Source organism: Schistocerca piceifrons, chromosome X (assembly GCF_021461385.2).
Source record: "Schistocerca piceifrons isolate TAMUIC-IGC-003096 chromosome X, iqSchPice1.1, whole genome shotgun sequence".
In the NCBI taxonomy this organism is placed as follows: domain Eukaryota; kingdom Metazoa; phylum Arthropoda; class Insecta; order Orthoptera; family Acrididae; genus Schistocerca; species Schistocerca piceifrons.
Window position 1 is genome coordinate 507,247,940 of NC_060149.1, and position 26,222 is coordinate 507,274,161.

The window sequence follows — 26,222 nt, forward strand, 5'->3', positions numbered from 1 at the left end:
GCCTAGCGCCACTCAGCTGAAAGATGTCGAAGGGGTTGCCTGCAGACATCTAGGTACCAGTCAAGGGTTGTCCTTCTATAGACGCATTTTTAGAGTGCTTAACAAAAGTCTGTGGGTGGCACCGATGGTGTTGTCAAAGTTGGGGTATTAGAAGGATCCTTTGGCAATTTATTTTTTCACACGTGCCACTGTCGCCTCTCCCCTTCAACACGCAAAAGGACGGCGCAAAACAGGAGCGCTGAGAAAGCAAACACAATTAGCTGCTTCGGATCACTTTCAGATTTAGTCGAATTGTTTTCAACAGTTCCTAGCGGTTCCACGCTATATACCTGAGCAAAAATTATGGTCATGCTACACTCCAAAGGAGTCAGATTACGTACAGTGGAGTTGCAGCCCCACGATGCCCTTAAAAGTAGGGTTGAAACGTCTGTGAGATGTCAGTAGGGTCAAAGGCTATCAAGAACGTCTTCCTGCTGCACATCTCATTGCAAACTGTCATTTTCGGCCCAGAAATGTGTGTAAATGAAAGCTCCAAGGGAATAAGATGTTTTATTGACACTCTTTAAGATACCGTCTGAGGCCTTGTCCGTATCGATTCTGAACGGCGGTGTGACTGATATTTTTCTTTCGGCCAGCCATAGGAAAGCCTTATGATTTCACTGCTGGGGGTCGTGGTTCTGAAATCGATCACCGAGGAGTTAAGAGAAGGGGAGTGATGTGGGAAAGGGGTGTGTGACGACACATTTCCATCGTGTGACACGTCCGAGGTGACGTTGGGCACAATTGTGGTTAAATTTGTCGTTCGTTCGTATCGTCATTAACACACCTTACATATCACATGAACTTCAGAACTCAGGCTTCTTTTTTTTTTTCGCATGAGTGGGAATCTCTTTATTTGAAGCATCGCTGAGCCCGAGGGTGACGTGAAGCACGCCACGTTTGTGCACAATTGCTCGTACAAAGGGGGGTTGCAGATGCCTTTGAGCCAAATTTTAAACTTCAGCGTCGCAAAGCAGGAAAATGAGGGGATTTAAACAAAATGTCAGTTTAATTCAGTTGCGCAGTGTATATATCACTGACTAAGAAGGAAAAAGGGCGATAATGACCTCATATTCTTGATGCGTTCTTTAAGCTACTACTTTCTTCCGTGATTACTGAAAAAGAGTTTGTGAAGTGTTTTGTAAAATATTTGGGAAGTCAAATGAAGTCTTGTTACAAGCTATCAATTTTTTCGTAGTTTTATTAGTTATTCAAATGTTCTGTTTATGAAATTGACCATAATGTTAAATCATGTTAACTTGTTACGCTTCCCAGTGTGTTAAGCATTCCATTGCGTACTTGTAAATATGTTTAAGAGAAAAGTTGATAGACTGACTTATTTTACACTGAACCTGATTAACATCGTATGTGACACACAAACTGGATTCCTGCTATGATGCACCTATTCCAGTGGATGGAGTGTCTTAAAACAGCTTTTCTCTCACTGTGTGGCAACTTTCGATAATTACGTTAGTGAAAGAGAAATGGTTCAGACGTAAGGCAGCAGCTGGTATCAAGGATGTACCCGTAATTTTGCGAGAAACCAGAAAGATGGGCTCGTCGCCATCTTTAGCCATTACATACGCTATCCGATCAAATGTATCCAGACACCCCTACGTAATACGAAACTGACCACTAGATGTCACTAGAGGCGGACCCGCTAGTATAAAAGATGTGGGGAGTACTGTGTTAAATGTCAGTACAGAAGCAGGAACAGCTCCTGCCTCCTCCTCAGGGCTCCCTCTCCTCCCCCTCCCTCCTTCTGAGCGGATTTCCCCTCCTACTCCCCCTCCATCTCTTGTGCGTTCTTTCAGTGTCTCTGCGCTCCCTCCTGCCCTGTCTCCCCTTTTTCTCTCCCGCCCCATGTGTCTCCTGCCTCTTCGTGAACCCACGGTTGCCCCTCCTCTCTTCATCCCGCCGCTTCCCCAGCTGCCCCATGCTCTCCCCTCCTTTTCCATCCTCTCTGACCTTTCCCTCGGCAGGTCTCACCTGGTAGTTTTATTCTTCGTTGTGTGTGCTCCAAGTGGGTTTTAAGTGTGTTGTTTCGGAGTGTTTTTAATACTGTGGCCAACTTTTAACCTGTGCATGCGCATCCAGTGTCTTCTCTGTGTTTTAAGAATCGCCAACTGTGTTTTTTAACTTTCTGGTGACTTTTTTAACTGTCCCCAATGAACGTCTACATGTCGGTGTATTTTTACTTCCATTTTCTCCCCTTACTCTGTTTTATGTTCCCCTTTATTATCTCCTTATGTATGTATTATTTTATTCTTATTTTAGTTGTCGTGTCACTCGGCTGAAGAGCGGCGGATTGTGCTGCTGACAGCCCTCCCCTGCCCATATGGGGCAGAGGAATGAAATCACAATAAAGAAAAAAAAAAAAAAACAGGAACAGCAGGCTGAAGAGCGGCGTACTAAGCTGCTGCCAGCCCGCCATCCTCGGGGGAATCGAATCTCAAAAAAGGGGGTAAAAAACCAGGAACAGCAGAATGGGTCGGTCAGGAGAACTCAGTGACATCGAGCGTGGCCTGGTTACTTAATGCCATATGAGTATCAAATCCGTCAGAGTCTTTTCAAAACTCTTCTAAAGCTGTACAAGTCCACTGTTGGTGTTGTGACTATGAACTGGAAACGCGGAGGAACAATCACAGCTAACCCAAGACCAGGCATACGTATGTACTGACGGCAAACAAGCGTCGAGCATTGTGGAGGGAAGTTGTAAAATGTCGTATAAAGTCAGTGAAAGGAAGCAATTGCGAGTTCCTAAGTGCTACCAGCAGTACGGGTAGCACAATGACTGTGCGATAGGGAATTAAAAACGATGGAGTAGAATAACAGTTCCCCATAAGCCGCAAATTTCATAGTCACTGCTAAGTCACACTTGAAGTAGGGTAAAGAGCGACGACACTGGACAGTGGATGACTCTAAACGAGTTATTTGTAACGCTGAATCATGCTATACCCCTTAGCAATCCGATGGAAAGGTTTGGGTTTCACGAATTCCTGGAGAACTTTACCTTCCATTATGGGTAGTGCCAACATTGAAGTACGGAGGTGGTGCTGTTACGATAAGGCGGTGTTTTTCGTGGTTAGGATGTAGTCCCCTTATTGGGCTTAAAACGCTAGAGATCAGAAATGCGGAAGGATACGAACGCATCTTACAGCTTTGTGTACTGTGAACAGTAGAGGAACAGTTCCGAAACATTGATTGTATCAGCACGACAATGCACCCTTTAATAAAACAGCAAGTGGGAGGTAATGTTTGTAGACAATAACATTCCTGATGTGGTCTGATCTGCCCAAAATTCCGACCTGAACCCAATGGAACACTTTGGGATACGTTAGAACGTCGACTTCACTCCAGAACCCAGTGTCCAACATTACTACCTTCTCTGGTTTCGGCTCCTGGGGAAGCATGGGCTGCCATTCCTCCACAGACATTCAGAAACATGGTTGTAAACATCCCAAACAGAGCTGAAACCATCAAAAATTCGAAGGGTGGACATACTCCATATTAACGTTCACTAATAGGTATCCGGATACTTTTGGTCCAATAGTGTACGGCGTCCAGAACACTGCACTCTCAAGCAAATATAATGACACTTAGAATAGGTAATAATATTGATATATTCAATAATAATCGTTATTGTTGATCATTTGTAAGGTGAGTAGATGAAAATCGTTGTATTAACACCGACTCTTAAGTTTTAACCGCAGAGTAATTATCATTGCGGACTTCCGCAGATTTGATCGTGGATATCCACACTAGTTCTAACCATGACATTCCGTATGCACCATGTCCATCCCACAAAACGCTCACCGTTACCTATTTTATACGTAACCATATTTGTGAAGGCCATTCCCGTATTTGCAAGTTTCAACGTAATAGCGTAAATACATTCACTAAAATTTATATTTGTTAATAACGGTGAGTTTCGGAGTAACTTCTTCGTCTACACGAGACAAATATAGATTTTTAGCTTGTGAACATATTTCTCAAAAATAATGTCGTTAGACGTTGTAGAGTGTCGTCCAATTTTCGCTATGTATTATTCTGGTGAGATCTGCGTCAGAGGTGAACGGCTGAAGTGAGCGATGTGGCACGGTTGGAAGACAGTGGACTCACATTAGGGAACGTCTTGATGTATATTTTCCGTGGTTTCTCACAGTCGCTTAAAGCAATCGCCGTGATGGTTCCTTTCACAATGACACGACCGATTTTCTTCCGCATCCTTCCCCAGTCTGAGCTTCTACTCGGTCCCTAACTACCACGTCGTAGACGGGCTGTAAACCCTAATCTTCCATCCTTTTAAACGGTTTAAAGGATCCATATCGTGTGTGACGACATGATCAATGCTTGTGTATTATAGAAAGGAAATAATGGCGTGGTTGAATCCAGGTCGTACTCTTTTTTGCTATAGACTAATACCGTTCTAACTAGTTGACGCCACTGACGATATGTCATAACATATGACGCTGAACCATGATTACAATGAAAAAGTAACCAACTTTCCCAACGGAAACTTCATTAAGAACGAAAACCGAAGGAAACATTACACATTCGATTGAAAATCAACTTCCTCCCCACTGGTTTCATCGGTGCCGACACTAACACTGTTGAGGACCGTCGTATAAAAAGTCAAATTTAGGAAACTGATCAATCGCTGTTCCACGTAACATCATCTCCTCCTATTTCACACTGCCAGGTCTCTTCCAGATGTCTCCATGCATTACGTACTTCTGCCATGTGCCTTCATGCCGCTCCTTTGCGTTTTCTAGTGTTATACACTTATATTCAGTTGGCTCGTCGTATCGGTATTATATCTGGGAATCCATTCATTTTCATTACAGTCACAAACACGCCTAGCATTCCAGTCTCTTCACTATTGCATTTCTTTGTGTTCTTCTCACTCTTAGGTAGTATCTTGGTTTTGCGTCACAGGAAGTTTTTACTCTTGAGTTTATTTCTCTTACTGTGTATCGAGTCGTCGCACTAAACTGCCATAAATCCAAAAACTCCTCAATTGCTTGTATGGCTTCATTGTTAATCTGTTCTATTTTCCCTTGTCGCTTGGTGCTGTTTTATTGGACAAAGATTAATGTTCGTTTTAGGAAAAGTATGATGCTTCTTTTTAGAAGAGGAGTCTTCTTTGTTACAAAAGACGAGACTTGTTTGCTCTAGAAGAAGAATTTCCGGGAGTTACTGCAACCAGACGACTTTTATTTTACTCTTCAATTTTTATTTTCCATCACCGGTTTCGTGTCGTCTAGCGATTCATCATCAGGTGGTACATATTTATTGCATGTTTGCAGCATTGTGGGGGTCATGAAGCTGTGGCAAAACGTGTGAACGGTAACTTTTAAGCACTGAATATGGCAAGAATTATTCACCGTATGAGATCGATTTCGTTGCGTAACTTACATTTATTAGTATCTGTTGGTTTGCTCTTGGTGCACACGTTGTTTTGTAAACGTAACGTATGATTTCTAGGGGCATTAATTTTACACCACTTCACAAATTTAGCCACAGGTAGCAACTTCCATGTGCTTTACAAAACGTAAATAAAGAAAAGGGCATGATTAAAATAATATTCTTAGAGTCTGTGCTGGAGCAGAGAATTTCTTTGTTCAGGACTTACATTGCATATTGGCGACAGTAAGGATATACCTACTTATATTATATTCATTATTGCAAAAGTAACAAAAACTCGTATTTACATTCCAGACGTGATATGTACTGTTTAAAAATGTATTGAACTACGAGTTTGGATGGTATCTGACCTACAGTTTTAGTGCTTAAATTACGTTTGACATTTATCTTTCTGTTTAACGAACATTGATCATCACTTATGAAATAAACATTAGAGCTCTGCATGAAGTTTGTGTGTGGGTGTTGGGGGGGGGGGGGATTTCTCTGGGTCGTCTAGTTTTTCAAGTTTAAAGATTCTTTGAAATTTCAAAAGCAGTGGGTTGTTTGCTAAATCACTTTCTTCGTTTATGATGGTGTGAGGTGATTTATTGTTATGGGTGAAAATCTGTAACTGTTCAAGGAGATACGTCTTTAATTCTTTGTCTGTAGTGTGTAGGAAATTTAGGTTTGTTTTGATGTTTGTAATTGAATGACTGTTGTGTGCTAGATGGACTGCAAAACTTCATTTATTTAAATTTTTTAAACGGAGTGTGTTTGTGTGCTCTTTGTATCAAATTGCAAAGTCACTTCCTGTTTGCCCTATGCAGTAGCAGGAGCAGCTGCCACAGGCTAATTTATATAACCCAGATTTGTGGAAAGGTCGGTTGGCTGTTTTAGTACTGTGAACTATTTGTTGTACTATGTTGTTTCTTATGTTGAAACTTATTTTGTCTTTGTGTGGTTTAAATAGTTCTGGATGTTGATATGAGATGTTACCGAGAAAAGGCATGGAGATACATTTAGATTCTTCTACTAGTGAGGACTGTGTTGTGGATGCTGTTTGCTTGGTTTTTATTTCTTCATCTAAAAAAATGGTTCAAATGGCTCTGAGCACTATGGGACTTAACATCTGAGGTCATCAGTCCCCTAGAACTTAGAACTACTTAAACCTAACTAATCTAAGGACATCACACACATCCATGCCCGAGGCAGGATTCGAACCTGCGACCGTAGCAGTTGCGCGGCTCCGGACTGAGCGCCTAGAACCGCGAGACCACCGCGGCCGGCTTCTTCATCTAATTTGCCAACTTTGGATGGGTCATAAACATTGTTGTGGGCTACTGGAAATTTCTGGAACCCTTTATTCATCACAGTCGCAGTGTTCTACATTCATAATGGACAAAAATCTTAAAATTTGCTTTGGAAAAAGAATCCCGTTTGTTTTTTGAAAAAAATTATCCTGTTTGATATTTCGAATGTAAATCGTGGTTGTTATCTTACGTTACAAATGAGTACTACCCGTCAAACTTGAGAAACTAGCTATACAGGGAATATTCGTAAAGAGGCAGTATGAACTATAAAAGGAGATGAGAGGACTATAAAACGATAAAAGGCGGTAAAATGCCAGACTGAGAATCCAAAGGTCTCGGGTTCAAGCACCAATTAGCTGTAAAAATTTTATGAGTCACTTTTCACTTATTTCAGGTCTGAAAATATTTGTGAAAAATGCCAAGCTAGACCATGGTTGGGAGCTCACATTAAACTGTAAGTTACCGAACAACTGGCCAGGTAATTTCATTCAAAAGTCGGAGGAAAGCAACAGCATCTAACCTCTTATGGGACCATGCCTAATAGAGCACTGTGATGTTCAAACCAACTTCGAGTTGATGGCAGTTTTACTTTTTGCTTATATTGCTTATAAGTTACTGTAGTCTTATTATATTTGATTTTATGGTCTATTGTCAGACTTGCTCTGTTATAGTCGTACGTGAGTTGTAATTTATCGGAGCTGGATATAAACAGTGTATGTCATCAGCAAAATGAAGCTGCTTCAGCTACGCGACGTGAGTCGCAGCTTTATGATACACGCAGGACTAAAGCAACGTTTAGTGGCCAGATGCGCTCTTTGCAGGACACTAGTGTTAGCATATGCAGCCTCGTCCTTAAATTTATGCGTTTGCGCAACGTCTTAATCAGGATTGCATTATGGTAACGCGGTTTCCTGCGTACGAGATGAGGCAGTTCCGGAAAGGCGACTATTGCGAGCGCGATTCTCATTTCCATGAGCCCCGGCTGCAGTGGCGCATTGTGGACTGCGTGGCGCAGCGCGCGCGTGGGAAGCACGCTTCGACAGCGCCTCGTATATTTGATCTCACCTTTAGCCGCGGAAACCGGGGGGGCCTCGGTGCATACTGCATGCGGCGCAGATTAACCATCAGTTGCTGCGTCCTGGCGCCGTTATTGATGATCCCGCGGACGCGCCCATAAATTCGTTTTGGCCGGCGTACTTTACGATCTCGCGGTCTCCCGCCGATTGCTCTATAAATTTAGGATGCACCGTCGAGCGTGTCTTCTGCCATACAGCTCTATATAAAAGTCCATGTCGAAAGTTATAATACAATAAATATGGTTATGAAGTGAAATTGATTTTCAAGAGTGATCTAACTAAATATAAAACGGCGGGAAGAAATACGTGCGCGCAGTCTGATGTTTACGATACCCTAAAAACACATAGTCTCTCTCGACTGCAGAAGAAATTTCTTTGTTTTGAGACAGCCTTCCGAGTCGAGAATTCTTTTCTTCTGTTGCATTTAATGCCTCTTTACTTCCTTCGGGGGAGTTCATGATTGTAGATACATATACGTAGAATATCTATGGTGGCCTTCAAACCACATTTCAGTATAGACAGGAGAAATGGCTATATACGAATACTGGAGGGAGAGGATCAAATTTGAGATAACCGAGAATAGTAGACACCTGTCTTATATCATACTTTTCGACTTCATGCTATATCTGTATGAGCCATTACGTTGGGACTATACTTCCTCTTCCATATCTCATCTCTGATGGACATAAGAAACATATCGGTTACCAAAGAGCTCGAATTTTTATTCGACAATACAAAGCTAATAATCTCGTGTTACTTTTTACGTTTTTTCTGTTTACCTGTGTCCACAGACCAGCAATATCATAGAAAGGACGTTTTACGCCTGGACTTTTATTGAAAGCGTTTATTCACCACGATCGCGATTTCGTTTTGTTTTGCCATTTTGAATTGATAGCTCACTATAAAGCGAGTCAATGTATCGTTCGTTGGACACTGTCCTTGTGTCAACCACATTTAAATGTGCCATTTTTATAAAAAGATAGAGGTCATAATTTATATAACGGAACGTAGCACTTCATGCAATAATTGCTGTAGAATTCATGTCCCTCCACCACATAATTTCCACTGTGCGTTTACAACGTGAGACGTTTGTCAAATACCGCACTAGGGCTAACTGATGGAGTATAAATATTTTATTATTTATTATATATAGCCAACGGCTTTGCCGCAGTGGGCGCACTTGTGAGGCTAACTGAGGAGCTACTTGATTGAGAAGTAGCGGCTCCGGTCTCGTAAACTGACATACGGCCGGGAGAGCGGTTTGCTGACCATGTGCCCCTCCATATCCGCATCCAGTGACGACTGTGGTCTGAGGATGACACGGCGGCCGGTCGGTACCGTTGGGCCTTCATAGCATGTTCGGAAGTAGTTTAGTTCTCTCTCTCTCTCTCTCTCTCTCTCTCTCTCTCTCTCTCTATATATATATATATATATATATATATATATATATATATATATATATATATATTTATTGTTTTCAACTTAGTTCTGATCGTTCACAAGGATGAATCGCCAGAAACTTTCATCTTTTTTATTTTGTGAATGGTTCAAGATATCGAGACGAGTTTTTCGCCAAATGATGGTACGGAAAAGGCCTCGTAGTCTGATGCGTGAGTAATACTTCTTAACTCTTGGATCAAATGCGATATTGACGCAGGCATGTGTTTGAAACTTGAACGATACATTATTTAATGGCATTTTAAGACTCTTGAAAAGACGTTGGCGGTGACAATTTTCATTAAAATATCTGAGAAATGCGCTAAAATTTAAAAAGCAAGTTAGTCGGAACCGGTTATTGCCTTGTAAACCCTGCTGAATGTGGCTCTCATTCAACGATCCGTCGTTATACGCAGCAAGAAGCTGGGCCAGCATTACTAAAATAAAACATATTCCTTCTTGGTCCTAATTTATATGAGATATAATGTCCGAGACTGATTTTATTCTTGGAGTATAAGTGACGTCAGTGCAGTTACTACGGCGGCAACTTGAACTAACAACAACTGTAAACAACAGGCAGTGTTATGCAGTCGACGTGCGGCTATGGTATGTAAGCATTGTTGTGTCACAGACCGCAATGATGCCACTTCTCATGGTCAAGACATTCTTCATAATGTTTTGAAGAAGGGAAAAGTGGGTGCAGAATTTGTCCTGCACATCTTGACTCCCGAACAAAAGCAATGACGCGTAGACGACTATTGCGACATGATTGAAGTACAAGATGCAGACAGTTATTTTCTAAAAATAATAATCACGGGTGACGAGACTTGGTGTTACCAATAGTAACCTGCCACAAACCTAGAAAGTGCAGAAGGTCACATAAAAGCCAACGCTTTGACATAACCGACAGTGAAGCCATTGCGGCAAGCGAGTTGAGCAACTTCTCAGAAAAGAACTTTTGTGAAAGTTTCACATGGTTGTACGAACTTTCTGGGAGTTGTACTCAAGGGGTGGTGGTGGGGGAGACACACTAGGTTTTCTATTACTCCTGTCTTGAAACTTTTTGGACTGATGGTGTAGACACAGTGGCAACTACAATTACTGTAACTGGAACTATTTGCTAACTTCTATTTTAAATGTTTGTACATGATGTTGCTTACATGAACAGCTTTCGTGGAAAAAAGTAAACAACTGAAAGACTTAATATTGTTGGGGAGTTTACAGGACAGCCCAACTTGGCGTTCTTTACACCGCAACAGCCGATTTTGGTCTCCTAACCTTTCAATTTTAGCATATTTCGCGGATATTATCCGGAAATTTTCAACTACAACATCACTGTACTTGTTTTCAAGAGCTTTAGAATGTCGTTCAGAAATGTTTATTTACAAAAACCATACTTCCTTTCGGTTGATACAAGTGTTAAGAGTACTACTCACGCAACGAAACCGAAAACCTCATTTCGATATGCTGAACCGTTCACGAAATAGAAGCGGTGCAGATGTTAGCAGCATGTAAAATTTAGCGTTGAGAATGGTCGGTGCTTGGCAGAACATGATAATAATATTAAAAAGGACAGCACTTCCTAATGTTCGGCAAAATTATATTTATTTCGTCACGAGCCGGTTTTCTGCTTCTCAGGCCATCTTCAGGTGTTGCGACATTCATTTGTCACAGGAAGATAGCCTGAGTTGCCGAAAGCTGGTTCGTAACCAAATAAATATAATTTTGCAAAGCATTAGGAAGTGTTTCCCATTTTAATAATGGAAAGATCGTTCCTCATGTTTAAAATAGCTCGATTTAAATTAGCAGACATTATTAGTGGGTTTATCACGTTAATTTAATTAATTTAGCATCAGTTAAAATGCACGCATTTGATTATATTCAGATGGGATGTTTTGACACGCTTCTGATGCGCGATATGTAAAAATTATGACCTGAGTCATGCAAATCGCCATATCTCAGAAGTGATTAAGTACCTTAATGAAGCAATCCTCCAAACAGTTCATTAGCTCTCTGTGATTGTTGTATTAGTCTGCTTTCTAATTTATGGTTCGAAAATCTAGTTTGAACGCCAAACAGAGATCAAACATACTTAGTTTGGATTCATTCGCTGATATTTATACATGCAAATGCATTTAGGGTGTATGATGTTAAAGAGCTCAGAACTTCATGGGTAATAATATGCTGAGTATTAAGGATACGTTCTGTACCGTGAAAATAAAGTCTAAATGTGAAGTATATATAGGTAGAAGTAGGGTGATTCTGGTTTGCAGATTTCTGTCGTTAATCAGCCATATGCATGCAATCGATCTTAGCGAATGCCGATACTGCACCACTTAAATCGTACCACAGGTTGCATTGAGTTTTGAGAACCCCCTATAATAGCGAGCTTATAGTTAATTAAACACTATGTAGAAACTGAAAAAAGAGAAATCGGAATACGGAAAAAATTAACAAAACTGGATCTTAGTATCATCTACCACATTGCGTATTGTGGTACCTGGAGGCTAGATGTGCAAGTGGATACTGCTTTTATCCGATGTCTGCTCGTTTAGGGTGTCATGACTAGGTAAGCCACGTGAATGGGAGGCCCTACATCCTCTTCCCCAGGTTTATTATATGTACGTCCCTTGGTACTGCGCTTTATGTATTCAACACCTGTAACCAAACATCAATTAGAAAAAAAAGGTCATAGCCTCATGATTTTCTGAGTTTGTTTACACGTGAAATAAAAACGTGCCGGACCTCCTACTCGATTACTGCTATTCCTTTCAGGGGCAAACCACAAACCAGTCTACGTGAGACCTAGCTTTTACATAGGGTCTGAAACAGGCTCCCATATAAGCACGGTGGCTTTTCAGGCGATAATCGCATAGCGACTATTTCTCCCGGTCCATTCTCCTTTTTCTTTGCCCTGGTTTGTGTACTTATAGATTTTAATCACTCGTCTCATCTGTTTTCCTATTTTTTCTCCTTTCCCCCCAGTTTTTCTCTCTTCCTTCGTGTCGACTGTAGTCCCCACAATCCAAATACACACTGATACTTCATACTGTTTTCTTGGCTCTAACGAAATGTAACTTTTCCCTTATCGCGGTGATACTATCGCTAGTATACCCGCATCTTTTTTCCGTTTTTATTCTCATTATAACCGTTGTTACCGTTATATACGCGTTCCTCCTGCAAGAACAAAATTTCTATAGATTTTGTCGGGTTCAATTAGAAATTGTCGTCTCTGGATATTACATAAAATGTTTCCAAGCCTAGGTCAAGTCGTCCCACTCATTGCCAAAGACTTTTAACATCATATTTGGCCACACAGAGCGCATATCGGTCTTTGCAGATGTCCATAACATTATCGCTAGCTATACAGCAAAATTAAAGTTACAAAGATTACAAGAAACATGCGGATGGTCTAAAAGATTACTTTCTTTGCCGGGGCAACTGAACATAAATCGATAAAACGGCGCAAGAGTTAACGGTTTAATGCCACCTCATCTTCGAGAACAAGTTGCCTTAAACAGTTTTCCAACATGTATTTTGCTTTTTATTACTTATTTAACGACATTTTAGCCTGCTTGCGCTTCATACATCGTGTAATGTAGTAAATACTGACGTATTTTTCACAGAGAGTATATTCGAAAAACAGTACGGTTGGTAACGAAGATCTCAGTTTCATTTTTACAGTGTGACACATTAACTTTGGTATTTATTGTAATATTCAGTTGCAACAGCAGGAGGCGAGTCCTGTGATACCACCTTACATTGAGAGTCTTTGGCAACCGCGCTGTCGGTGGTGCTTCAGATATTGAAAGAAAGAAGTGTGCGTGATACAAATGTTACGATACGTTAAGTTTCAGGTCAAGAATGGATCACGAACCTGCTTCATGAAGTTTCTAACACACTGTTCTCAATACGAATATGTGGTTTGTTTGCTCTGCAATCAGTGGATCGCATGCGCTTAATTGTTGCTGTTTACAGAAAATGTAGTATATATTTACTTTTTCTATGTCTCTAGAGAAAATTGTAACATTTATTTTCGTGCGATACCTTTATTTACATATCCTTCATAAAACTCTTGAGTGAGGTGTGAAATTTTCCAGTGTAGAAGTCCTCAATTTAGAACGCGTCGCAGCAATTGAACTGATATCTTTAAGAGAACTAATGACATGTTTTATTCACAGCGTGGCTTATTCTCAGAAAATTTGCAAATTAATGTGTTTTTTCTTTGCTTTGATCCTCAGGTTTGAAATTAAAGTAATTTTAAGCCATCCTCAACCCGAAGGTTAGTTTCAATACTGCAGTACTTTGTACTTAAGGAAGTCGTATGCCTTCGCTTTCCTCTGACATTCCAAGTGACGTATCTTGCTAATTGTAGGGGGAACAAATATTTAATGTGAACTAATAATAGCTGTCTTTTGATCATATTACAAATACTTATGCCAGTTGTAGTCCAGAACGCTCATCTTTCATCACGTGCTTTTGAGAATGCCACAGGAAACTTCGATGTCCTATGGTAAAGTTTTTCTCCACTTCCAACGTAGAACTAAAAATAGTAAATTGCCCAGTATATCATGTAGAAGGACGGCTACAGCCTTTGCCACCGGACGGAGCAGAAGAGGTGAAATTCCTTCGGTATCAGATTGAAGCTCGTAACTTTCCGTTCCTCTTGTCCGGCGTCGGGTGCCTATCGGCAGGCACTTCAGCGTCAACAGCTTCACTGAGGAGCTATCTGAACGAAGGGTCCGTAGTTGCGCCATCGTACACGCTACACGCCGTTAAGCAGGAGCGCAATGCCTGTTAGCTCATCGGCTGGGAGGACGGAACGCAAAGGTCGCGTGTTCAGATCCGCTCGGCTGCACGCATTTTAATAGCGGACGAGATGTGATCAGCAACAGAGCAGAGAAAGTACCCCGCGAGTGGACAACGGCCGAGATCGGGAAGATGTGTGCTGCAGGGGCGGGGCCGTGTGCAGACTGCTTCTTACGGACCTCAAGGCCGAACCTCTCTGCTGACGGCACAAACATAATTCCAGAAATTTAAAACTTTGATTTACTTAGAAAAAGTTTTTTCCTAGTACCAATCGCATTTGCTGTTTTACTGTGTCTGTGTGTGTATTGCGAATTTTGTTAGTAAATCACTACATAAATGTCATGCAACACATACAAAGTCTTCTATATAGTGCCCGATTAGTCCTAGGATTTTTATTTCGGACGCTACGAAAATGAGCTCTAAACTGGTGAAAAGTGAAAAATAGATTAATTAATTTATTTTCACCTATTATTATCAAAGGGTCACCTACCTACACTGTTCTTTCAGAAAATGTCAAGACTGATTTTATTTTTTGGCCTGTAAGCGACATAGCACAGCAACTACGATGGTAGCTTGAAGCATGAATTGTAAACAACAGACGTTCATTGAAACGGCAGGCCGGCAACGTTAAGTAGTGAACGTGCAACAGTAGTGCGTAAACGTCGTTGTTACGTATCGTGATTGAGCAACAGCTCTAAGTCAAGTGTACAAGACTTTTTCCAGTGTGCCTTGGAGAAGAGAAAGATGAGTGCAAGGTTTGTCCGGCACACGTTGACTCGCGAAGAAAAACAACGACGCATGGACGCCTGCCACGACTTAATTTAAATGCAAAACACGGACAATTCTTTTCTGGAAATCATCATCACGAGTGACGAGACTTTGTGTTATCAATACGAACCTACCACAAAACAAAAAATTGCAGAAATTCACATGAAACGTCAACGCTTTGAAGTTATAATCGACATTCAAGACAATATGAGGCTCGAGTTGGACATCGTCGTGTTGGGTGGGAGACAGGGTAGAACACTTGAAGCACTGAAACTACCATCTTAACTTTTTTTGTTCTTTGTTGAACCAGACTCTAAACTTTTTGATCTGACGGGGACACGAACATGTCATGGAGAACAAGTACAAATTGTCGCAAAATTTTCTCTAATTACAATGTGATCCTTCAATCCTGCACAGAGACAAACACAGAAGGTTCAGATTTCACCTTCTGCTGATGTGTCTAATTGATCAAGAAATGTTGTCAGTAATTATCAGCGCCCGTACGAATTCCCAATCTTTTCGCTGTCCAGTTTCTCCACTTTCCCGACTGATGATGATATGATGAGGACAACACAAACACCCAGTCCCCGGGCGGAGAAAATCCCCTACCTGGCCGGGAATCGAACCCGGCACCCCCATGATCCAAAGCCACTAGACCACAAGCTGCAGACACATCGTGTTAGATAACGGACTTACAGAATGTCTTGAAAAAGTAGTTTACTCGTGAAGCGTGTGTGGAAATTGTCCTGCAAGTAGAGTATATCTCCCTGACAACATTGGATTGACAGAAGAATGGGTGTATCTTCTAATATTCATTGTTTCCTCGACACTGACCACAGCGATGGTTTGCCATACCATGTAGTCCGAAGTTGGGCTCTGTCTGTCTCCGCCTAATGCACTGTTGTAGTTGCCACTGCGTTGACAGCCGATGAACTTGCAAACGAGCGTCACCGGAGCAAAGGCAGAATCTACTCTCAGCGTGATATACACCCATGCATATTTCATACCATCAGTTCCCTTTTTCGCTGCTCCATTGTAGTTGGGCTGCACGGTAATAAGGCATGTGTGGTAGTCCAGCGAGAGGCACCACTGTTGATGTCCCAGTTTACAGCTAAAAATTTGAGGGTCCTAGCTGACGCTCAGCGTGAAATGTTGTCGTTAATGTGTTTCGACGGCGTCGTGCGATCTGCAGTGGCTGGCCCCAACGCAGATACACGACTGACACATTGTATCCACTGTGCTGAGTAATTCAACAAGGATCATCGGGAAAACTATAAGCCCACGACATGATATCACTGAAATTCAATTCATCGCGTGAATTGGGCTCGTTTTTGCAAAGTACGTTAACAAGGCTACTCTGCAAATCACACCTAGGTGCCTGCAGAGAGTTCATTGAATCACATGATGCCTGAAACAACAGATGTCTGTTTCAGCGAGTCAAATACCGCTGTTACAGTCTCAATGTTTTCTACATCTACCTCTACATCTATATACTGCGAATCACTGAGAAGTGTGTGGTAGAGGATACTGTTCGTGGTATTACATTTTACGGCGTCTTCCCTTTTACGCTTGTGTCCAAGCTATTATTTACCTCTATTTTGGTCTGTGTGATCTCTGTGGGATACATTATCTGATCAATAAGTATCCAGACATCTTCTAATGAATAATAATACTGGATGTGTCCATCCTATGCGATTCTGACTGTTTAAAATGGGAATTCCTTATATGAGATTTCTGAATGTTTGTGGATGAACTGGATTCCATTCTTCCCCAGAAACCGACACCAGAGAAGGTGATGACGTTGGACACTGGAATCTGGAGTGATGCCGACGTTCCAGCCAATCTGAAAGTTGTTCCATTGGGTTCAAGAGGGACTCTAGGCAGTAAAGTCCATTTCGGAAGTGATGTCCATAAACCGCTGCCTCCCCGATGCTGCTTTGTAACAGGGTGTATTGTCGTGGTAATATAGTCTTCGTCTCCGAACTGTTCCTAGACTTTACGAAGTACACAATGCTGTAAAATGTGTTCATATCCTTCCGCATTTAGCGTTTTCTTAAACACAATAAGAGAGCCACACCCTAACCACGAAAAAAAAACCCACACCGTAACATCATCTCCTTCGTACTTCTGTGTATGCACTATACATGAGGGCTGATAGCGACCTCCAGGCTTTCTCCAAACCCAAACCCTTCCATCGGATTGCCAGGGGGTACAGCGTGATTTATCATTCCAAATCACTCGTTTCCAGTCATACAGAGTCCAGTGGCGTCGCCCATGACACCATCTAAACCCTTGTTTAGCATTAACTGTAGTAGTGTATCGCTTATGATGAGGTGCTCTACCGCTGTACCCTTTTCTTTTTAACTCTTTGCGCACAGTCTTTGTGACAACTCAACTGTTGGTAGCACTTAGGGACCCACAAATGACTCCTACCACTGATTTCATGTCAGTTTTTACAACCACTCTCCACAATGCTCAACAGCTGTAGTTCGTCCGTACATGAAGTCTGCACGAACTTAGCTGTATTTGTCCCTTCGCATTTCCACTTAAAAGAAAGTTCAAATGGGTTTGAAATCTTATGGGACTTAATTGTTAAGGTCATCAGTCCCTAAGCTTACACACTACTTAACCTAAATTAGCCTAAGGACAAACACACACACCCATGCCCGATGGAGAAATCGAACCTACGCCGAGATCAGCTGCACAGTCCATTTCCACTTCGCAATCACATCACTAATGATTAACTTGGACAGCTTTAAAGAGACTGAAATGTCCCGTATGTATCTGTTACACGGGTCACAGCCAGTAACTGGTCCACGTTCGGTTGCTGACCGACCCAATCTCCTGTTACTGTTTCTACCTGCTTTTATACGGGGGGGGGGGGGGGGGTTACGTGTATTTTTGATCAGACAGTGTAGATATTTAGTTGGCTGTAGAATATTCGTAGTTCCTCCTCAAGGAGACAGTTCTTGAAAATTTCTGAGTACTTTTTCGCGAGATAGACGGCATTTTTCTTCGAGTATCGGCTAGTTAAGGTGTTTCAACATTTAGTTTCCACTCAAACAACCCTGTGACTGTGCGCAACCTTCCTACGTTTCGTATGGAATTTCTTTTGTTGATAAACTGCAGTTTTCCAGTTTCCTACCAGTAAATTGTAGCCCGGCATTTGCTTTACTCACAACTGTGTACACGTGGTCGTCGCACTTCACAGCTCCACAGACTGTTAATCGCAAATAATGTATGACATGACTAGTTACAGCAGTCACATATTGACACTTTTATGATACCAACAGTTTTCGTTTCGTTTAGTGCACAACTTTTCATTTCTCTACAATAAGACTCAGTTACCAGTCTTTCCTCCAGTATGATATTACTGAATTTTTACCACAAAGAATTTCGAAATACGTAAGTGAATCATATTCGAAAAGCCAGCGACACAACTTAACACAAACTGTAAAGTCGTTAACGTAGAACTTGGGGAGCAGCGGTATTACACGAGTGTCCTTGGATGACTCTCCATGCAGAATAACGCGCAACTTCGTCCTTGAACGGAATCTGTCCATTCGCAAACTTGGTAAAAAGGGTCGCTGGAACATTTTTTCCTTACGAAAACGTCGATCTGGTACAGAGTAAAAGGTTTTCCGATGTTACTTTCGTTTCTATGGGACATTCGCCGATTGAAGTAAGGTACTGGATTCTGGTAGTCAAATATTTCTCGAGACACATATTTGCGAAGATACTCAATATTTTTGTTTCTTCGTTAGTAGTCGAATATATGACACAGCGTCGGAAATCTAGGAAGACGGAATCTACGCATTCATCTGCATCTTTTGTTTGCAAGATGTCGCGTATGGAAGCTGTGTTTCACACGACCGGTTTCTCCTGAATCCGTACTGGTCCTGTCAGAGAAGCTAATTTTCCTCCAGGAATGCTATAACGTTCAAGCCTAGAATACTTTCAAGGATTCTACAACAGGCGGACGCCATCAATATTGATCTGTAATTCTATGCGTCCCTTTTTTTAAAACGGAAGTGTCCTGCGCTCTTTTCCGGTCACAAGGGACTATTTGATGCGCCAGAGTATTTCTGTTAATATAAGTGGGGATCAAAAAGTTTTTATCCGAAGGCGTTGCTGAGGGATATATGCAGAGTAGCGCGAATTCGACGCAGGTACGTAGTCACCGACTTGTAGGCAAGGAATTAGCATTCGTGTCCTTCCGACGTGCATGCGGTAAAAGCGCAAACTTGAACTATGGAGACGTTATTACTAAATGGGTCCATACAGGACCAACATGCTGTTATTCTTTACTTGGCAGCCGAAGGACACACACCGGTAGACATTCATCGGAGAGTGAAGAATGCGTGTAATTAAGCCGAAACGTCCGGGAAAACTACGACAAATAGTGCTGCTGCCTCATGATAACGCACGTCCCGAGATCGCAAATGTCATAACTCAGAAATCACGCATATGTAAACTTTAACTGGAATTTATCATGGCTTGTTGCGTTGATCACTTTATGTAGACTTTATTGTTTTTCAGAAATGGGGTATCTAATATCGATATATCTCATTTTTAGTCTAAGGCGCGATGAAACGTTGTAACCACAGTATCCTCTTGCGTGACTAGATGAGGAATTTAAAATTTTTGGGTTTTGTCTGCTTTCTTCAGTTTTAAAACTAGACGGATCCGTGAGAGAGTGAACAGAAGTTTTTGATATGTTCATTGACTGTAAGTGTGACCAAAACTTCCTAGGTTTTTTGAATCGGTCTCCCATATGGATTGTAAGCTACACGCTTATCCTTTCTTGTGGATGAACGAGTTGCTATTAGTTTTTCTCTGTCTGTTTCCATGCAGTGCCTTTTATTACGTGACTGTAGTAGACTCTGTTTTAGCAACATTCTACGAAAAGTACCTTTAAACTGGGGTGGCTCTTTACTGCCTTTTTTATTTCACTTGGAATGTACTTATCAGACTGTAGTTTTTAACGTTTTTCTGCATGAACCACAAATGTTCTGTGTTTACCAGATCTTAAGTAAATACTGCCATATCATCTGTTAAATAAGTCGTTACAGACGGGGGACAGTTTCAGATAGGGAAAGAATGAGGAAGGAAATCGAATGTATCAATTTAAAAGCAACCATCCCAGAATCTACCAAAATTGAAAACAAAAAGCGTAAACGTGTATGGCCACAGGAGATTAGAACTGCCGAGATCCCCGTGATCCCGAATCCAGTGACCTTGCTACGTCCCAAGAGATGACGGATGAGACCGAGAAGCTCTAGGCGTGAATCAAAGGAGATAGATGGCATAGTGGATGAAGAAACCAGGAGTTCTGAGATACAAAAGAAGAAAATCAGAAAGAAAGACTTTGAGCCCCGAGGATCTTACCATTCGAGTAGACGTCTCCTGTGTTACTGAAAAAGGGTAGTTGTGGGCAATTATAAGCTCACTGGAAAGTGAAAAATTCTGGCCACCACGTTAAAAGAGCACACCGATCGATAATAAACTCTGTTGATTAGCGTTTCTAAGCCTTTAAGTATTCGCGACCTGGATGTCGATCATAACTTCGTCGCGCCGCTCCCTCCCTCCCCCCTTCACTGCTTCCTCATACGTTAACAGTATTGACATAATAATGTATTTTGATGCTAAATCCAGAAAGTTACAAACCTTACAAATTATCAGTAATCAAGAATAAGTACATTTTTACTATTTTGCAACATCGATGGCTCTCTATTCCTCTCTGTCTTAGAGGTAGCGCGCGTGAAGTTGATGAATACGTCATGGGAGTGCCGACTGCAGAGGGAAAGTAGAACGCCCACTGTCATCGAAAAACTTTGCGCTGCAAGTCACGCCCAAGGAAATCATTATTAAATATTAAACTTAGTAATTTATTATTGAAAAGCTAATGATCAAGTGTATTCTGCAGTACTGACACTGTTCTATTTATAAGTGCATCATATCAGTGTAAATGTGAATTTCTATGCGTCATTATGTTACAATGTATCTTTTTTGCTCCGCTTTCACTAAATTAATCAAATTTTGAATTTATATCTTTCTTTTCAATGGGCTCGCGCCCCCATTTAGTGTTATCATACCCTCATAGGGGGGCACGTCCCACAGGTTGACAATCGCTGCTGTAGGTGCTTTACCAGTAGTACTGGCACCAGGCTACCATGTGATCCTCCACCATAACAGCGAAATGGTGTGAATGCGCCAGTCGGTTACGTACACATTTTTTCAAGGTCTTTGCGTCAAATGCTTAGGGAGCGGCTTTTGCTTGAGACAAAATTTTCGCTGACGCTTCCCGTTGACGGTGGGCGTCTTTAGTTATTGGTTACTCTCTTGAGAGGCGGCGGGGCAGACACACTTTGAAGCGCGCGTATGCAATGCGTGTTGCCTATAATCCAGTCATCTGATCCTCATGAAAGGTGGTAGGCCGAGCAAACTTAAGTTTCGCTTCTAAATATCTGTCTTTTCTTAGAGAAACTCAATGTCAAGGTTTTCTTGTTGAGAATCACAATGTCTATTTACTGGGAAGATAGTATGCAGCACACCTGGTTAGTAAACGCTGCTAGTCTTATGAAATATCCTCGACCCAGGGCTGCCGAACTCAATAAAGAGACGCCAAGTGCTGCGGGGAAGCATTTAACAAAAGTTGTTCTCCATAACTTGATCTATCGCCCCTGTACAACACACTGTAAAATCAATACAAAGAGACGGGTAGGCGTAGAGACGTGAGAGATCGGTACAGAAGAGTTATCGTGGTTCGACCTGTCCATGACGGCACTGTGAATGAAGTTGCCCGATTTGTTGCTGAATGAACGTGGTCTGCCCAGCATATCTTCAAGAAACACTTTGCTGCTCTCAGCCAGGTTACACGGCGTAATAAAAGTTGTCTCAAGAGTGTCCTAAGTGACAGGAGACCGGAGAACATCGACCTCACAAAAGACCATTGCTCACGGCGACATACAAAACCGTTCGTATTCAGTGGATCAAACAACAAAGGAAATGTACAGCAGCTGAATGAAGGCTTGTATGGAGCTCGGAAAAGCAGAAATTTTGCCACATTTCAAATGATGCGAGGTATGGAGTCCACCGACGGCACTGTGAGGCGTTTAACCTGTAGTGTGTGTGGCGAGTGTAGTTCAAGTCGGAGATGGTTCTCTATATTCTTATTTTTTTGTGGTGGTGGTGGTGGGGTGGGGGGTGGCGGGGTGTTTCGCGTACGAAAATTTGGGCCCAAATATTCCACTTACGTGAAAGTGAAACACGACGTTTATTTCACCATTCTCAGGGACGAAATGTTGTCCTTCCTTCGTCGTCTTCATCATGAGTGTGCTGTGGGCACTCCATTCTTCCAAAGTTACAACAATCGCTTTCTCAGGGCTGCATGCAAACGCCCCAAGTTTGAAGACCTCAACTGGCCCGCTAAATTAACCCATCTAAATCTCGTAGATAATGTTTAGGATTATTTGTAACATCGAGTGAAACGCAGCAGTCAGTATCCTTAGAACTTGGTCGTTGTATGGGATGTAATGATCAATCGGTGGTTTGAGGTGGATGTGGGTTACCTTAAAATCTTTTGACTCAGTTCCTCGCCAAACTAAGTGCAGTATCAAGGCTAGAGGCTGTATTACACGTTTTTCCGTGATGACTCTTGGGGATGTAAATTTTTTTTCCGTTGTGCTTAACTTCGCAGAACCAAGACTCGGTCCAAGCTGTAATCTGTCGATGCGTCTTGTGAATCTACATTTCAGCCATCTTTAACTCGGTAGATGCACGCAAGCACTGAGAAGTTTGCACCACATGAGCGGGAGAAATGTTACGGTTTGGGGCAGCAGAAGCGCGCCGGCCATATTTCACGAGTCGCGGGTTCAGTGGCAGGGGCGGTGCGCCGGTCACGACGGACGCGGGCTGCGCAGGTATTTCGGGCCGATCACGAAGCTGCAACGGACATCCGGGCAGTAAAACATGACTGGCTGCACTCCGCATCGCCAATGAGTGCCTAATGCACTCCCGCGCATGCCCTTAACATGCACGCTGCTGCCGCTGCGTCTTTGTCGCAAAGCTCGCTTCTGCACAGATGTTCCCGACGAGAGGAAGTGGACGCCGCCACCACTGTCCGTGGAACTCAAATTTCACTCCCGTTTACGAGTAGATGCTGCTTCTGTACCATTAATTTCCTTCACCCAACGACTGTAATCACTTAAATATCCATATTATACTGCGGTTCACTTGCACGAAGTTAATAATAACGAAGGGCAACGAAAAAATTAAGCTTTTTGTTTCATAACAGCATAATATTATGGGCATTTTGGTAATGAATCCATATCTGACTTATGTTTCCGGTGTCCCATATAGTTTTTCAGCAATACGACTTCGTTAAAATGCAGAATATAAGGAAAATGGCTGTAACTTAATGAAAAGTCATTTAATTTTTCAGTATTAACTGACGAAGAAACACGAAAACACCCATCCATTACATGGGAATAATTTTCCCATTGAATTAATTTTGTTTTTCTCTTTTATTCAAAGCATCTAATATTGGTTTTCTCCAGTGGATCACATGCTGTATGTGACTTTGAAGCTACAGTAGTCTCCTATCATATAGATTTTCCAGCGATCCTGATACTGTCTGTCCTTCATTTTGATGTCTATATGAAAGCGCTCGCCTTATTCGTCATTTGTTTAGGAAAAAAATCACTGCAACTGTTGAAAAAGTATCTTGAGGTTCATTAAGGGACCTAACTTCTTTAACTTTTCCTGCACGATGGCTGCAACGGTAACATAACGTGGATGTCTTTTGTTGTCTAAAACCCCTAGACACACTATCCCCCCACCCCCCCGCCACCCCCTCCCCACAGCTCTGCACTCAGTTCACCACCACACTCGCAGTTACTTTTGATTCAGAGCCGTAATCGAACGTCATTTATCGAATATCTAATCCAACAATAACGTTTTTTTATTTTTTTATTTTTTATTTTTAATTCCGCTTTTGACAGATGAGAGAACATCTTGTAAAGGTGCTTGAAACATTATCCATCTTTGGATAGGGCATTCAGAAAGTATTTTATTAGGACTTAATGTGTGTAACTGCTTATAGAATTTTTTCGGATGCAACTAGGTTCTTGGGAAATAAGGAAGAGGAGCCAAAGAGCTTATCACAGTAGCTACAACGTGTATCTGTACTAAACAGTACAATCACTGACAACGAAATTGTAACTTCATGTTACTATTATTATTAAAATAGAATGCGAAATACATTTAATTAAAATATTTAAAATGCCTTTTTTTAAATGTTCATCGTTAATTGTATAAAAATGTGAGTGAAAAGACTTCTCTGTATCATATAAGGTTAAGTACATTAAAAACAGAGGATGAAGCCACTTCCATTAAATAAATTTGCCGGCCGACGTGGCCGAGCGGTTCTAGGCGCTTCAGTCCGGAACCGCGCGACCGCTATGGTCACAGGTTCGAATTCTGCCTCGGGCATGGATGTGTGTGATGTCCTTTGGTTGGTTAGGTTTAAGTAGTTCTAAGTTATAGGGGACTGATGACCTCAGATGTTAAGTCCCGTAGTGCTCAGAGCCATTTCAACCATTAAATAAATTTATTTTCCTATGTAAGCACAACAGGAAAAATAGAAATGGAATGATTCTCAAAATTACGGTACGAATGGCAATTGGGCTGTCTGCTGTATATAGGAAAGAGTAATTCAGTATTTCGTATGAGTCAAAGCTGTTAACAAGCGGTACTTATATCCTCCGTCACTGTAAATACAGAATCAATCTAACAGAAAATACAATGCAAGCCAAGAGTATTTTTCGTCAATATCAGCCGCATCCCTTATTTTTTCCTACGGGGGCCGAGGTAATAACGACTATTATGGTGGCACTAATGTTTCAGCGTCATGATCGGCCCCATCTTAATGCTGCTGTTGGGCGTGTTAACACGGGCTGGAGGAGGCGCTGATGGCGGAGGGCATGGCTCACGCTGCAGTGGTACCGGTTGAGCCTGTTAGTAGATCGATGACAGTATAGTGGGCGGTACTGAGATCACTCACGGTAAAATTACTGAGGTAGTCTTCAGGGACCTTGAAAATGGCGTCAGTGCAACGGGTTTTCAACACGTCTGAAATAATCAGCGCTTTTGCTGGACCTCCTACATTCTAGCGGTGCTTTTCTGAAGTACATTACCTCCTCCTTCAGACCGCCTTTGTGAGAATCCAACACCCTCTAGAAGTGCTCAAGCTTGCAAGACACTTGTGTGCGTAGATACACGATTCCTTACGTGACAGTTGCAACCCACGTACCTTTTAATAGACGAGGTGGAGCCTGCTCACATGTGTAACAAATGTTATAATTTAATACTCCGTGATTTTTTACGTTTACGTGCTGCAATTCACGAAATGATTATTTTCGGTGAGTGTCTACACAATCTGAGATTCGTTGTAGCTCACAGAATGCAGCTCAGAGGTTTACTATTAGATTCATCAGTATGAAATTCCAAATTATGAAAGGCGCATCTGTGTTCGTGTTTTAAAACCTAATCTGCTCATAACGTCATACGAACCATTTATACAACATACTGAGGTACTTAGCTACTATGAGTAAGAGACCTTTGGAAGAACACTGCAAGTGGTTCGATAAAAGTAAATCCAAAATGACCTTACGGATTTAGGAAGAAGCATTTGATTGAAGCAGTTTGCTCTCATCATGTGCGATATATTGTGAATCGTGGTGGCAGGCAAACAGATTTCCGAAAGCAAACTGGTGGCACTAATGTTTCAGCGTCATGATCGGCCCCATCTTAATGCTGCTGTTGGGCGTGTTAACACGGGCTGGAGGAGGCGCTGATGGCGGAGGGCATGGCTCACGCTGCAGTGGTACCAGTTGAGCCTGTTAGTAGATCGATGACAGTATAGTGGGCGGTACTGAGATCACTCACGGTAAAATTACTGAGGTAGTTGGTGTTAGAGCTGCACCTTTTTATGGACTGAATTCAGTTGAAAAGTATCCCTGCGTAAGGGATGTCCCACTAACAAAAAAATCACCTTGAAAGGTCAGGTATCGAACTAGTGAAAGAATTAGAATATTTCATCAAAAAATAAAAGGTATTAGAGATAAAGTTAGTGAACTGGTTATAGATGTTGAGTCTGATATTGTTGGTGCATCGGAGCACCACTTAAATAATTTGACAATGCAGAGGCTTTCTTTACCAGGATACAGATTAGCTGGCTGCTTTTCAAGGAGTTCTTTGCGGGATGGGGGAGTGGCCATGTACGTAAAAAATAGTATTTCATTTGAGTCCGTAGACGTATCAAAGCACTGCATTGAACGGGTATTTGAATGTTGTTTGTAGGTTCCATCACTCTGAC

The 26,222-nt window shown here is 41.8% G+C and overlaps 1 protein-coding gene across 1 annotated transcript in view; it reads left to right on the top strand.

The window, feature by feature from the left end:
• The first annotated feature begins 22,620 nt into the window (after positions 1-22,620).
• Positions 22,621-26,222, top strand: part of LOC124722465 (E3 ubiquitin-protein ligase Hakai) — a 204,897-nt gene continuing 201,295 nt past the window's right edge. Inside the window, exon 1 of the mRNA XM_047247622.1 lies at positions 22,621-22,767. Coding sequence (XP_047103578.1) covers positions 22,621-22,767 — 147 coding nt within the window. The remainder of the gene's footprint in view (positions 22,768-26,222) is intronic.